We start from the raw sequence: 15,780 nt of genomic DNA on the forward strand, positions 1-15,780 counted from the left end.
GTATTGTCACATTCCTGGCAACTGACTGAATGCCAGCACTGAAACAGACACCTTTGCAACCACAGAATACCATTTGTGATTCCTTCATGACTCCAGTTACATACTATCATCCACTGATATTGTTAACATACACAGCAGATGAAAAGGTTATTCCCTGTTCCAAATTTCATGATATTTTGCTGAAGCTTTGCTATAAAATTTCCAGGATGAGTTTGAATTATTTTGTGCTAATTTATTTCTAAAATGTATACCCAATAAGAAGAACCATGCTGGATCAAACCTAAGGCCTATCTAGTCAAGGATTCTGTTCCCACAGTGGCCATCCAGATACCTATGGGAAGCCCAAAAGCAGGACATGAGTGCAACAGCACCCCCCTGCTGATGTTTCCTAGCAACTGGTATTCAGAGACATGCTGCCTCTGTTACTGGAGGTAATGTATACCCATAATGACTTAGTAGCTGTTGATAGCCTTATCCTCCACGAACTGGTCTAATACCCTTTTAGAACCGTCGAAGTTGGCAACCATCACTACATATTGTGATAGCGAATTCCATAGTTCAACTATGTACTCTGTGAATAAGTACTATGTTTTATCTGTCTTGAATCTCCCACCATTCAGCTTCATTCAATGACCCTTGTTTTCTGGTATTATGAGAAAGGGAGAAAAACATCTCCCTATCCACTTCTTCCACACCATGTATAATTTTATACACCTCTATCACGTCCCCTCCTTACTTTTTTTCTAAGCTAAAGAGCCCCAAACATTGTAACCTTTCCTCAAAGGAAAGTTGCTCCAGCCCTTTAATTGCCATTTTCTGCACCTTTTCCAACTCTACAATGGAGTTTTTTTTTTAGGTGCAGTGACCAGAACAATGCACAAGATTCCAAGTGTGGTTGCAGTTTTATAATACTGGCAGTTTTATTTTTGATTTTTTTCCTAATAATCCCCAGCATAGAATCTGCCTTTTTCCAAGGAGCTGCACACTAGGTTGACATTTTCATTAAGCTATCCACCACAACCACAAGATCTCTTTTCCAGTCACTTACAGCTAGGAGTTTTTGCCCCAGTATGTATCACTTTACACTTGCCTACACTGAACTGCATTTGCCCATTCTCCCAGTTTGGAGAAATCTCTTTTGAGCTCTTTCCTGTACTTTGTTTGAACAACCCTAAATATCTTGGTGTCATCAGCAAACCTGGCCATCTCACTGCCCCTAATTCCAGATCATTTCTGTACAAGTTAAAAGCACTAGGCACAATACATGTCCTTGAGGGACCCTACTGTTTACATTTTTCCATTGCAAAAACTGACCATTCCTACTCTCTGCTTTCTATTCTTTCACTAGTTACTGATCCATAAGAGGACCTCCTCTTATCCCATGACTGCTAAGTTTGCTTACGAGTCTTTGGTGAGGGGCTTTGTCAAAGCCTTTTGAAAGTCTAAGTAAAAATGTCCACCCTATCCTCATGCTTGTTGACATTGTCAAAGAATTTTAAAGTGCTCTTAGTGAGACAGGATTTACCTTTACAGAAGCCATGTTGATTCTTCATCAGCAATGCTTGTCCTTCTATGTGCTGGATAATTGTATCTTTAATAATGTTTTCCTGGAACAGATGTTAAGCTAACCAGCCAGTAATTTCCTGGATCCCTTTTAAAAACATTGGCATTACATTGGCCACTTTCCCATCCTGACAAGTTACATATTTTTGTCAGAAGATCAGCAATTTCATATTTGAATTCGGCAAGAACTCTCTCATGGATAGTTGGATGGATATCATCTGGACCTGGTGATTTGTTTGTTTAAAGTTTGTCAGTAAGATCATATCTTGCAACCACTATTTGCCTCAGTTCCTCAGACTCTCTTCTTGAAAATATCAGCTCAGGCATTGGTATTCCCCCTACATACTCTGCAAGAAGACAGACGCAAAGAATTCATTCAGCTTCTCTGCAGTGTCCTTATCCTCCTTTAGTACTCCTTTAAATCCATTGTCATCCAACAGTCCAACTGCCTCCTTAGCCAGTTTCCTGATCCTGATATATTTAAAGAATGATTTATTTTAGCTTGATGTTGCTAGTGATATGCTCCTCAAAATGCTTTTTGAAATCTCTTATTGTCTGCTTGCATTTCCTTTGTGCAAGTTTGTGTTCCTTTTTGTTCTCCTCATTTGGGCAGGACTTCCATTTTCTAAAGAAAGATACCCTTTTTTAATAGTTTCCTTGACACTGCTTATTAACCATGTTGGTGACCTCTTGGACTTAATGCTACTTTTCCTGACCTGCAATATACATTCTGGGTTTCTGTTGTGGTGGTTTTGAATAACCCTTAAGTACTCTGGAGAGATTTAACCCTCTTGATTTTCCCTTTCAACTTCCTTTTTACTAGTTCCTTCATTTTTAGAAGTTTCCTCTTTTGAAGTCAAATGTGACTGCATTAGATTCCTTGGCAATTTTCCACTTACATATAAATTAAATTTGACAGCACTGCAGTAATTGTTTCCAATCTGTTCAACACTTATCTCATACTAGGTCCTGGAGATTTAGTCTTCAAGATACAGATCCAATACAATTCCTTCTGTAAAAGTTCACAATGCAGCTGCTGCCTTTTCCAAACAGCAGAACAAATCTTTCAGATTATGTCTACATTCAAGGACATGCTGAACAAGAGGGGCTTGCATCCTCTGGTTTCTCATGCAGCTTTTGTTCACAAATCCTAACTTGTGTAGCTCTTGTTATCATTCCCACATATACATTTTTACAAGGGCATATGATAGCATGTATACCTTCTTTGATATTACAGTTAAAGAAACCTTGATAGAAATATTGTGTATTACCTATAGGTTTAATAAAACTCTTGCCTGTGTGGAAAGTAGTACATACACTGCAATGAACACAGGAAAAATTGGCTTTTATTTCTTCACCTAAAAGAGTTCTGTCAGCCAATGTGGGCTTGGGCCTGCAAGTACTGTGCACCAACGTACCTCTAAGGTTCTGTTTGTATGCAAGCATGGGACCACCCTGACAACCAAGTATTTCTTTCAAAGGGTACCAATATCTATGGATAATACCACGATTTTTAGTGGTATGTCCATCATATGTTACAGGACCACCACCATTCTTTCTGTCCTCTGTTCAGTCTTGGGTAGTAAGAACTCACTTCTGCTACTATTCAGGGTCCTATATATGGCCCCTTAACAGTTTCAGTGAATATCCTCTCCTGCTGAGTTATCAGTATTTCTTTTGGAAATCTTTTTGTTTATGGAAATCGTGTGTGCTACAGCAGTTTCTTCACAGTCTAAGCATCTGTGAATAAGGCAGATTGTGTATGAACAGGATGGTAACTGTCATACTTCAAGAAAGAATTCACATCTGTATTTTTCCCCAGTAAAAATCTGTAGAGAAAGGCCCATTCTTAACTGTGATTTCTACATCTAGGAAATTCAACCTGGAATTCTATAATTTCAAATTTAATGGTTTCATGTTTAGACATTCTTAGCAAATGACGATGCAGGCAGCTGCAGGCTAATGCTTTCGTTTGCAGTGCACCCAGCCACCAAGGAAAAGGTGGGAAAGAAAAAGGGACTCCTGTCACTTCTGTCTAGTAAGCTGGGCCGGGGGGGGGGGGTAAAAATAGCAGCAGGAGTAAGCCAGCTTAGAGGTGGGTGTCAGGGAAACCAGCAGGAAGTGGGGAGGGAGAGCAGCAGGAAGCCAGTGGGGGCTGGGGAGCCAGCTCGGAGCCGGGGGATGGGCAGGGTGGCTAGGAAAGGTGGTGTGCTTATATGTCTGAATGGATGGGAGCGGCATGTGTGTAAGAAAGGGAGAGAGCGTTTAGTGGTGCTTTTTTCAGAGATTCTGAAAGAGTGTGGTTTTCATGTGCTTGCAGTGAGGAAGGGAAGGACATGTGTGCATGCATACATAAATACATGATGGATATTTGGGGTGCTTTTGTGTGAACTGAGGATGTATGGACAAGGGCATATGGGTGTGTGTGTGTGTGTGTGTGTGAGAGAGAGAGAGAGAGAGAGAGAGAGAGAGAGTGCACATGTGCATATGTCCATGGGTGGTGAGCCAGGGTGAGAGAGAGTGCAACGGTGGTGATAAAGAGAGAGAAAAAGGTATAGGGGAATGAGTTGACTGGCAGTGGGGGGAGGGGAGAGAAAAAGAGTTTGCCTTCTGTCAAACAAGTTTCTGTTGGCACTGAAACGTATATTCAAAGGAGTTGTTTAGTGCGTTGGGGCTCAGACTTCTCTTCTGCCTTGTACTCAGTCTTTTGGCCAGGTTACTTGTCCTTTGTGACTAGCAAAACCTCCCATGGCAGCTGTTTTCCAGCGGTGCTTACTACAGTTTCTCACATTGCCAAACATGCCCATAGTCCCAAAAAGATTGCCTACCCACCTGTGTGAGGTAATATTTCACAGCAAGCTACCCTGGAGGCCCTAGCATTCAACCTCCTAGGTAGCAACCTAAATTTGGCTTCTAGGACCTCCATGTCATTGGTGCTGATGTGCAAAGCTGGCTGGGGGATGCTGGGAGTTGTAGTCCAACACATCTGGAGGGCACTTGGTTGGATAAGGCTGACTTAGGCTAATCAATGTTTAAATTATTAATCTATGGCTGGCTGGGGAATGCTGGGAGTTGTAGGACTTTTTTCTGTCTAAACATGCCTAGGATTCCTGAACGCACTTGGGGATTCTCTGGGGCACACCAACGGCCACTCGGTCGAGACCCTGGTGGGTGGCTGGAATGCCGCAATCACTGGGGCATTAGATCAGGTGGCTCCGAAACGCCCTCTCCCCCTGAACAGGGCTCGGACTGCACCATGGTTCAATCCACGGTTACGAGCTCTGAAACAGGAGGTGAGACGGCTAGAGCGCCGGTGGCGGAAGTCTCTCTCCAAAGACGATCAGACACGGGCTAGAGCTGTATCTTCAGCCTATCACGTGGCAGTGAAGGCAGCAAAAAAGGAATATTATGCTGCCTCCATCGCGTCTGCAGAGTGCTGTCCCAGGAGGCTGTTCCAAGTGGTCCGGAGCCTGGTCGGTCCTGTGGCTCCGGAACCACTGGAGCATTCTAAGGCCTCCTGTGAGGCCTTGGCAAGGCACTTTGCAGATAAAATTGATCAGCTTAGGTGAGTTACTCTGCACACTGTGGATACAGTTAGTGAGCAAGAGGCGGCCTGTGGCAAGCCGGTTTTGTGGGATCGGTTCTAGCTTCTTCCTCCTGATGAAGTGGACAAGGTGCTTTCATCTGTACGGCCGACCACCTGCTTACTTGATCCTTGCCCATCTTGGCTCATTATGGGCTGCAGAGAGAGACTGGGTGAGGGGATCTGGGTGGTGGTGAACGCCTCCCTTGAGGAGGGAGTGATGCCATCAGCCCTCAAGGAGGCAGTGATAAGACCGCTCTTAAAGAAGCCCTCCTTGGATCCTCAAGTTCTGAACAACTTTCGCCCAGTCTCAAATCTGCCATTTTTGGGCAAGGTGATTGAGTGGGTGGTGGCGGTGCAGTTGAAGGCACACTTGGAAGAAACTGATTATCTAGACCCATTTCAGTCGGGCTTCAGGCTTGGGCATGGGACAGAAACGGCCTTGGTCACCTTGGTAGATGATATGAGGACTCTGGATAGGGGTGAATGCTCCTTCCTTGTTCTCCTCGACCTCTCAGCAGCTTTTGATACCGTTGACCACGGTATCCTCCTGGACCGCCTGGAGGGGTTGGGCATTGGAGACACCGTATTGCGGTGGTTCCGGTCCTTCCTCTCCGGCAGGTACCAGAGGGTAGCACTGGGAGAGGAGGTTTCGGACCCATGGCCACTTACTTGTGGGGTGCCACAGGGTTCCATCCTCTCCCCGATGCTATTTAACATCTATGTGAAGCCGCTGGGGGCTATCATCAGGAGGTTTGGGGTGCGGTGTCATCAATATGCGGATGACACGCAGCTCTACCTCTCATTCAAATCTTCACCAAGGTTGGCCGTAGAATCCCTGTCCAAATGTCTGGAGATGGTGAGTGGCTGGATGGGGAGGAATAAGCTGAAGCTGAACCCTGTCAAGACTGAGGTACTTTTGGTGGGAGACAAAAGGAGGCTAGGGGATGTTGACCTGGTGCTGAATGGGGTATGGCTACCCTTGAAAGACCAGGTCCGCAGCCTGGGGGTCATTTTGGACTCCCAGCTGTCCATGGACTCCCAGCTATGAGCCGGAGAGCGCTGTATCAACTACATCTGATACGGCAGCTGCGCCCATTCCTTCCCGACCATCTGCTCCCATCGGTAGTACATGCCCTGGTCTCCTCTCGTTTACACTACTGTAATGCGCTCTACGTGGGGTTGCCCCTGAAGACGGTTCGGAAGCTGCAGCTGGTACAGAACGCAGCGGCTCGCCTGATTAAAGGCAGCCGCCGGCGAGATCACATCACTCCAGTGCTGAAGGAGTTGCACTGGTTACCAGTTGTTTTCCGGGCCAAATTCAAGGTGTTGGTTTTGACCTTTAAAACCCTATATGGTTCCGGCCCAGCCTTTCTTAAGGAGCGCCTCCAGCAGCACCAGACAGGCCACTTAACAAGATCAGCCTCGGATGGCCTTCTCTCTGTCCCATCAGCCAGGACAGCTAGACTGGTGGGGATGAGGGAGAGGGACTTTTCTGTGGTGGCACCCACTCTGTGGAATTCCCTCCCTAGGGAACTCCGTCATGCCCCCTCTTTAATGAGCTTCTGTCGTGCATTAAAAACATGGTTGTTCAGGCAGGCATTTGGGGTGGGTTAGGGTATTTTAGAAAATGTTTTTATTGTAGAATTTTATTGTTTTAAACTGTTTTATTGTATGTTGTACATCGCCCAGAGTGGCTGGGTGACCAGCCAGATGGGCGATTAATAAATTTAATAATAAATAATAATAATAAATAAGGATTGTGCCCTAACTGACTCAAAAGGTCATTAATAAGGCAGATACGTTCTTTTTAAATTCAAGTGCATATAAAAACTGCAGACAGAAAGCACTATTGTAAAAGAGACATTCTGCTTTTTCTCACACAGAAACACAGGAAGAATGCCTCTTCTTTGATCCTGCCTGCTTCACACATACTGGCATCACTGAAAAGCAAAGGAAACATGCTTCCTGCTTTTTTTTTTCTTTTTTTTGCATATTTAATCGATAACTTAATGGACTAAAACTCGTGATTGAATTATTAAAATGTATTTAATTTGATTGCAGCCATAGGTGTAATAAGAGAAAATACAATGAAAGCCTACTCCATGTGGCCTTGATTCTTCATGATCCATCATTGCCCTATTATTTGTAGTTTCAGGATTCAGGGCTAATTTGCCTGATCATTTTTGTGGCCAAAAAGTCATTGTAAGTCAAGGTTTCTCCTCAGCGTTCATTCCTGCAGCAATGTAGACCTGCAAAAGCACTCCCATGTGGTAAACCTGCAAATGATTTCACTTCCTGAAAATGGCTAAACCAATTTCTTCCCTTTGTCTTCATATGATTCCTTTCCTTCTTACTGCCATCCCCATAGCATAGACAACATGCAACACAACAGCAACTAAAGCACATCAGCCCCCCTCCCCATGTGATCATGGGGAGGGGGGCTGATGGGGATTTTCCTGCAGGTTTAGGCGGTCCTGCCGAGGTCCTGGTCACTGCTTGGAATCAGGAGATGACCCAGGCTATTGATATGATCACTCCCAAACGTCCTCGACCTAGTCGTAGAACTGTGTCCGCTCCTTGGTATTTTGAGGAGCTGAGGGCGACTGTGTTGATGATTAGAGCGCAAATGGCAGAAGACTGGGAACGAATACGATCGAACACAGGTAAAAATCCATTTGCGATCTTATTCTGTGGCAGTGATGGCGGTGAAGAAATCCTACTTCTCTGCCACCATTGCATCTGCTCAGTGTCGTCCAGCGGAGCTCTTTCGTGTGGTTAAAGGCCTCTTGGGTGTAGGCCTTGGAACACAAGAACTTGAACCCTCAAAGGTTGCTGTGAACAATTTGCCAGACACTTTGCAGATAAAATCGCTTGTATTCGCGCTGACTTGGATGACATTGTTTTGACAGAGTCTGATATGGATGAGGCTGGTGCACCATCTAGTCATGTTATGAATAACTTTTGGCTTGTGCAAACTGAGGATGTGGACAAACTGCTTGGAGGACTGAGGCCTACTACTTGCCCTTTAGATACTTGCCCATCCTGGCTTGTGAGATCTGCCAGAGCTGGGCTGGATATCTGGACCTTGGAGGTGGTAAATGCCTCCTTGAGGGATGGTGAGGTCCCTGCAGCTTTGAAAGAAGCTGTGGTGAGGCCCTTGTTGAAGAAACCAAATTTAGATCTGATGGTTCCAGATAATTACTGCCCTGTGTCAAATTTGCCATTCTTGGGCAAGGTGCTAGAGCGTGTAGTGGCCTCACAACTCCATACAATTTTGGATGAAACTGATTACTTACATTCAATTCCGGTCAGGTTTCAGGCCGGGTTATGGGGCGGAAACAGCCTTGGTCACCCTGGTTGATGACTTATGCCAGGGAATGGATGGGGGGAGTGCTACCCTGTTGGTTCTTCTGGACCTCTCAGCAGCTTTCAATACCATCAACCATGGTATCCTCTGGATCGTTTATCTGGATTGGGCTTGGGAAGCACAGTTTTAAAGTGGTTCCAGTCCTTTCTGGAGGAGCGGTCTCAGAAGGTGGTGCTGGGGGACTTCTGTTCCACCCCATGGCGATTAGCCTGTGGGGTGCCACAAAGTTCTATCTTGTCCCCCATGCTTCTTAACATCTACATGAAACCGCTGGGGGAAGTCATCAGGAGGTTTGTGTTGAAATGTCATCAGTATGCGGATGATACTCAGCTCTACCTCTCGTTTCCATCTGCACATCCCAGGGAGGCTGTGAAACTCCTGAACCAGTGTCTGGAGGCTGTTTTGGGATGGAGGAGGGTGAACAAGTGTAAACTTAATCCAGACAAGACAGAGGTACTGTGGGATGGGAAACCAACTACTTCAGATGGAGGTTTACAACTGGCCTTAGATGGGGTTGCACTCCCCCTGAAAGACCAAGCATGCAGTCTGGGAGTCCTCCTGGACTCTGAGCTAACTGGGGAAGCCCAGGTGGCTGCAGTGTCCAGGAATGCTTTTTACCAGCTTAAGCTGGTATGCCAACTGCGGCCCTATCTGGAGAGGACGGACTTTGCCTCAGTTATCCACACACTAGTCACGTCCAGACTGGACTACTGTAATGCGCTATACATGGGGCTGCCTTTGAAGACGGTTCAGAAACTCCAGCTTGTGCAGAATGCGGCCTCCCAAGTATTGGTGGGGGCGAGGCGATTTGATCATATAATGCCTGTACTGTGCCAGCTGCACTGGTTACTGGTGCATTTCCAAGCCCAATTCAAAGTGCTGGTTCTGACCTTTAAAGCCTTAAACGGTTTGGGACCAAGTTACTTGAAGGACCGCCTACACCCGTATCAGCCTGCCCACACTATAAGATCAGAAAGAGAGGCCCTTCTCATTTGCCCACCCATGAGAGCAATCAGGTGGGTGAACACATGTGAGAAGGCCTTCTCTGCAGTGGCCCCACACCTTTGGAACAAGCTGCCATTGGAGGTCCACCATGCTCTGTCATTGCAGACTATTAAGGCCTTGAAAACTATTATTTTACCTTGGCCTTCTATTGATATGACTGCTACTGTTGCTGCTGTTAACATCATTGTTGGTTTTATTGTTGGTTTTAATTGTTGTTTTTATAGTTGGCTTTTATTGTTTTTATGTTTTTAGCATTTTAAATATTTTAACTGTTTTTATGTATCTTATTGTTGTTAGCAGCCTTGGGAGAGCTTCTGCCCAGAAAGGCGGCCAAGAAATATTTTAAATAAAATAAAATTAAAAAATCATAATAAATGTATAATTTCTTTTTATTAGTGACGCTACTTGCCCTGAACTCTTGGAGATAGGATGAATTAGTGATCAAAATAACAATTCCTGAGCATCCAAAGGTAACTAAGGTCAAGATAGGCTTACAATCTAATGGATAACAAATAAATAAATAAATAAATAAATAAATAATATAGTGTTTTTAAAAGGGAACCTTGTTGATAGTCACCAGGGCCAGCTTCACTGATGGGGTTTTTTTCTGTTTTTAAATCAGTTCTAATAAAATAATCTTCAAATAGATATTTTTTCCCATCAAAGTAAATGCAGACTGTTTAAAAATGATGATGTTCCATATTTTATTAGACACTTCATAATAAATCACCGCACTTACTGATGTTGTTCAAACTTGTGCTTCACAGTACACTGAAGGGCTGTTGTGATTGGGAGAGGTTTTGAAATGTAGCAGGTGTCAGCTGTTCTCTCCTTCAACTGAACACTGATTTATCCTTCAGAAGTCATGTTGCCTTTGTAGGACAAAGACTGCTTGTAAAAAAAAATAATCCAAAACCTTCTACTAGGTTCCTATCCTTGACTTTTTTCATGTGTAAACCATTTACCTGGTGTGAAAGCCCAATTACTTTCTTTCCCTGATTATATATTGTCACCATTCTTTCTAACAGCAAGCTTAGTGAGCCAGTGCTGACCTGTAGGAACAGTGGAACAAGACCATCTGCAGCTAAGGCTGAGGTTTATGTACACTCAGTAGAGTCACCAGGAATGGAGAAACATATTTTTTAAAAGAACAGAATTTGGCCCTGGATGGACCTCTTTTCCCACTCATATTTAACAAAGGTAGCAAGTGGTAGGGGGTGATATTGTCTCAGGGGCCTGATTTCTTTCCTTCCCAACCCCCAGGTAACGGGGACAAGAACTTCCTTACACAGCATGGAGAAGAAGGGAGTAAATCCCTGAACTCTCCAATACAGTGCAAGGAGGGGAGGTTAACCCTTCCACACGCACTGGACCAGTCAGAATAGGACTAGCAAAGCCGCTTGCTGTGCTGACAACACAGAAACCTCCTCCTACAGCAACTCCTCCTACAACCCCCAGTGTTCCTGACCATTGGCCATGCTAGCTGGACCTGATGGGAGTTGAAGTCCAAACCATCTGGAGGACACTAGGTTGGAGAAGCATGTACAACAGCACTAACTTTCAGGGTTGGTGATAAAGAGTGGGGATGAGTTAAAAGGCCCTCTGCACCATTCCCTTCCCCCAGAACTCATTTGGGGGAACAAAAGAGAATGAGCCCACCACCAGGAGTTCTCCCCAACTTATCTTTATCCTATTTCCAAGTTGTGTCATGCAGAGTACGGAAGACTAAAGACAGGAATTGGGGACATCTGCCAGGGCATGGTCCCTCTTTTGGGCTTGCAGAAAAATAGTGGAAGATGAAAGAGATCCCCGCCCCACGCTCTAAAGAAGCCACGGTGGGGTCCAACAGTAGAGAGCAGCAAGGAACTAGTCCTGGGGCTGCCAGGGAAGAAACTTGTTGGGTGAAAGGAAGCAAGTAATCTGCCAGGCTGTAAAATGTTGACAATAACTTTGTAACTATACATAAGAATGTAAACTGTAAAGAATGATAGCTTTTGCTTCATCCCAATGATTCAGAAAAGTTCAGAAGAAACTGTATGAGGCACGTCCATGCTAGAACATAGACTGCAACATCAAATAACATTTTTCCCCAGTGTGATCAGTCCCTACAATGACATTTAATTTTGTATTTCAGTGTTAGTATGAGTTAGGATAGTACTAATAAGAGTGTGTTGACAAGGGTTTACTTTTCTTGGTCAGGTCTGTCAGTAAGGACTAAATACACTATTGAAACTGAGGGAGTGCCTTCTCCCCTATCAACCTGCCCAGTCACTGAGGTTATCTGAAGGCATGCTCCTGGTAGTTCCACATGGACCTATGGCCCGACTGGAGTCTACCTGAAGCCTTCAGTGTGGTGGCCTTGTTTCTATGGAACTCGCTGCCTCAGGAGATCGGGCAGGTGCCAACTTTGTGTTATTTCCAGCACCTCTTGAAAACAGCTTTACTGCAGGAAGCTTTCCTTGACTGACCAGCTATGGTTTTTATTGCTACTCTGGTTTTTAAAAATAACAATTTTAATATGGTGTTTTATTTCTTTTCATCCTTTCAGTTTATCTTTTATTGTTCACCATTCCAGAATCTGTTTAGATGTGGAGTGGTACATAAATACTGTAAATAAACAAACAGTACTCCGTTTTGTTTTCAACATGTGGAAGAAGTAAGTCTAGGATTGTATGAACTCACTCATAGGAAAGACCCACTGAACACAGCAGGGCTTATTTCTAATTATGCATGAAATTGTACTGTAAAGCTGCAGACTTGTACACACTTGCCAGAGAGTAAATCCCCTTGAAATCAGTGGGGCTTATTTCCGAGTGAACATAATACAACCCTCTGCACATTTATAACTGAGCAAACCTCACTGAATTCAATGAGACTTCTGAGTAAATATGCATTGCACATCATCTGATCCTCAGGACTGAGCAGTATGTTCGCCACTCGGTGTCTTCTCGGGCTATCCCAGACCAGCAGCTTCAGCGCGGCAAACAGATTTAAGTCTAGAAGCGAAGTCAGCAAAGGGAGGGGGGCGCAACTCCAAGTACCTCCTTCCTCTCGCTCCAGATGTTTATACCGCGTGGCGAGCTGTAATTCGGAGCCCCGTTTACGTTGGTTCCCAGCAACGGCCTCGCCATGGCTCGCTCGCGTTAAACTGACGAGACCGGTTTCCGCAAAACACGACGGGTGCGTCGAAAGGGGCGACAATTCGAGGCGCGGGGGGGGGGGGGGGGCTGGCGCAGTTCGCCGGGCTGGAGGTGCCTTCCGCTTGCAGGAGCGAGCGACCCGCGGCTGTAAACGAGAGGGCAGCGGCCCCCTCCGGGCGAGGAGCGACAGTAGTGCCGCCGCCGCCACGAGGAGCACGAGTCCCCGCCCCGCCAGGGGTATCCCCGTCTATCCGCCCCCGGCTTCTCTCCATTGCGTCAGGCTCAGCCCGGGGCAGCCGCGGCCGTCTCCGCCCTGCCCCCACCCAGCCAGGCCGGGGAATCCCCGCCCAGAGGCCCCCTCCGCAGAACCGCGTCGCCGTCGCAAAGGTTCTGCCTTCGGCTTCGCCTTTCCCTCCCCGCCCCAAGAAAGCGGCAGGAGGCGCCTGGCAGCAGCGGATGTGCCGCACTAAAAATACCTTCCGCTCGCGCTATATTTGGCTCGTCCGGCCATGCTTGCTCTCCCGAAATAGCTCCTCTTTGCGCGCGAGCCCAGCCGCGCGCCCGCGCGCGCGCGCTGGGCACCCGCCCAGTCTCGTCCAGCCCAGCCATTCAACGGGCTTCCCAGGCCGCGCCTCGCGCGCCGCCGCCTCCGTCACCCACAAAAAAAAGTCCGCGGGGGCTAAATTTAGCAACACCGCTTGCGTCAATCACGCGCCTTCCCTGCGTCAAGCCTTCCCTGGCCCCGCCCCGCTTGGAGCGGAGCCCGTCGCGTCCCGTGCTCGGATTGGCCGGAGTGTCACGAGGGTCGACGTTCCGCCGTGACGTCTCCGCTCCGATTGGTTCTGAAAGGGGGCTCCCTCGGTGGAAGGGAATAGTAAGAGCGGGTGGGGGTGGAATAAAAGTGCTTTGGTCTAGCGACGTCTGGTCTGCCCCAATGATGCGCGGATGCATAATGTAGATCGCCCGTTGTGGGAGGGAGGCCCCATGCACGCTTCCTGAACATTTCATGCACCTCTTTGGAACAAAGGTGTTAACCACATGCACACACGCGTAGACATGCAGCCCGATCCTATGCAACGTTACTTTGGAAACAAGTCCCATTCATAAAATTAAATGAGACTTACCCCTGTGCAAGAGTGCACAGGCTTGCAGCCATACACACTTCCACACATACATGGATTTTTCAGTGCATCATCCCCTCCACACCTCAGAGAAACTCCCACAATATTCAAGCATACTTTATTGGCGAGGTCAGTCATGCTGCTGCCCCTCTGGCCTGTTTAAAAACATGTGTGGTCTATTAAGGGTGTCTTCCTTGGAGCCCCCGTGCTGTTCTTGATTCTCTTCCGGGATGGCAAAAGCTGTTATGCGCTGTTGCAGGAGCCTGGCAGGCTGGAATCCACCCGAGCTGAGCAAACAGGAAAAGTGTTACTAGCCTCGACCCATAGAGTAGTGTGAAAAAAGCAATTTCATGGCCTGCAGGGCCCTTTTTTTAACTCACGTCCGCCTAGTTCTTGATGGCTCCAGCCGTACTGCCGACTTCGCTCCAGCGAAGTGCATGCTCTGAATTACGTGCTACCGGGAAGGGGTGGGTAGGCTCCACGTTCCCCTTTGCAGAAACTAAAGGCAAAGGCAAGATCAACAAGTCTCTGAATCCCCCTGGCTAGCCTCGGAAATTCGAGTATTCTGACCCAAATGATTATGCCGGAAAAGTTACTCCAGTGAGCAGGGGGCGGGCTGTCCAAGGAGCAAGCAAGCTCGGCCGGCAGGCAGGAGAATTCCTCTGAGCTAGTCCTTGTTTTCCTGGGCGCCGCTTTCCCAGCCCGCGTTTGCACCACTGCCCTTTGCCACCGAAAGCTAGCAAGCAGCACCTGCGACGTGAAAGCGACACAATGCCCGGAAGCGAGGCTCCCATCTTCCCAAGCTCCGCTTCAAAATCCGACGCTGCTGCCCGGAGCTTGAGTGTCGCTTGTTCGCACCGTCATCTTTCGGCTTTCCCCGCGTCGCGGCGGTCATTTTGCAAGAAGTACGAGCATTGCAGGAATTTTGCCGCCGTTCCTTTCCGTGTCCAAATGTACAGGCGGGGGCTGATGTGTGTGTGTCACACACACAGTCTCTCTCTCTCCCTCTCTCTCTCTCTCACACACACACACACAGAAAGAGAGAGAGAGAGAGAGAGAAACCCAGACACCCGGCAGGGCGGGCAGGGGGCGGGGGTCAGCAGCGTCAGGCTCCCATGGCGTCACTATTGACGTCTCGCATTCCAGCCGCTGTATGAAGAGGCCGCTAGGGCTCCTCTCGCATAAATGACGTGCGGCGAGAAGGGAGAGGGAGAGCAAGCGCGCACTCAGGAGCCTCCTTTCTCCCTCAGTTACAACACGCAGGGACAGGGACGGGCTCTGAGCGCTCCGCGGCCGGCCGGTGTATATAAACAAAGGCACATTGCGCCGGCTCGGGCTCCTCTCTCCGTCCCCGCTCTCGTACAGCAGCCACGAGCAGGGGGAGACGCGGCGGCGGCTCTCCGCTCCCGCTGCCGCTCGTCCTCTTTCTCGCCTCTCCAATGCCTCAGGACAGCGCGTCCCTCAGGACTGAAGCTTCCGCGGAGCCCTGGGCTTTCTTCTCAGCTGCTGCGCCTCCGGACAGCGCCCGCCTGCCGCCGTTTTGAGGGGAATAAAGCGTTTGACAAACTACATGTAAAGACGGAACCGCCACAGCAACCGAGTATGTATAGCGCGATGAATGAGGTGAGGCGGCGGCGGCGCCGCTGCTGCTGCAAGGTGGGAGGGGAGCGGGGGGGGGGAGACTTGGACAAAGTTTGGGTCACTTTCTGTCAAGGCAGATCTGGGCGAGGAACAAACCGCTGCTTGGCCAGCGGGTGAAGCGGGGGTCGAGCCGGCACCCGCGGCTGGGAGCGCAGCCTTGGGGCTGCGGGGCTGGCGTACAGCCTCGAGGGGAGGAGAGGCGCTGCTTGCTCGCGCTCGCTCGCGCGCTCGCCCTTCGGCCGGCGTCGCTTCCCCTTCCCCGCCGCTTGCAGTTGTCATGGGGATGATGCTCGCGGGCTCGCCTGCCCGGGCTTGATAAATGGCAGCAATTTGTCCTCGTCCGGGGCTGCTGCCGGA

At 48.0% G+C, this 15,780-nt stretch overlaps 1 protein-coding gene across 1 annotated transcript in view; it reads left to right on the forward strand.

Annotated features, from left to right (window-relative positions):
• The first annotated feature begins 14,967 nt into the window (after positions 1–14,967).
• NR4A3 (nuclear receptor subfamily 4 group A member 3) overlaps positions 14,968–15,780 on the forward strand; it is a 31,268-nt gene continuing 30,455 nt past the window's right edge. The window contains exon 1 of the mRNA XM_084860395.1: positions 14,968–15,382. Within this exon, the coding sequence (XP_084716521.1) occupies positions 14,968–15,382 (415 nt within the window). The remainder of the gene's footprint in view (positions 15,383–15,780) is intronic.

The sequence above is a fragment of the Heloderma suspectum genome, chromosome 5, assembly GCF_057233095.1.
Source record: "Heloderma suspectum isolate Gila_16-S chromosome 5, 16-S_ref, whole genome shotgun sequence".
NCBI lineage: Eukaryota > Metazoa > Chordata > Lepidosauria > Squamata > Helodermatidae > Heloderma > Heloderma suspectum.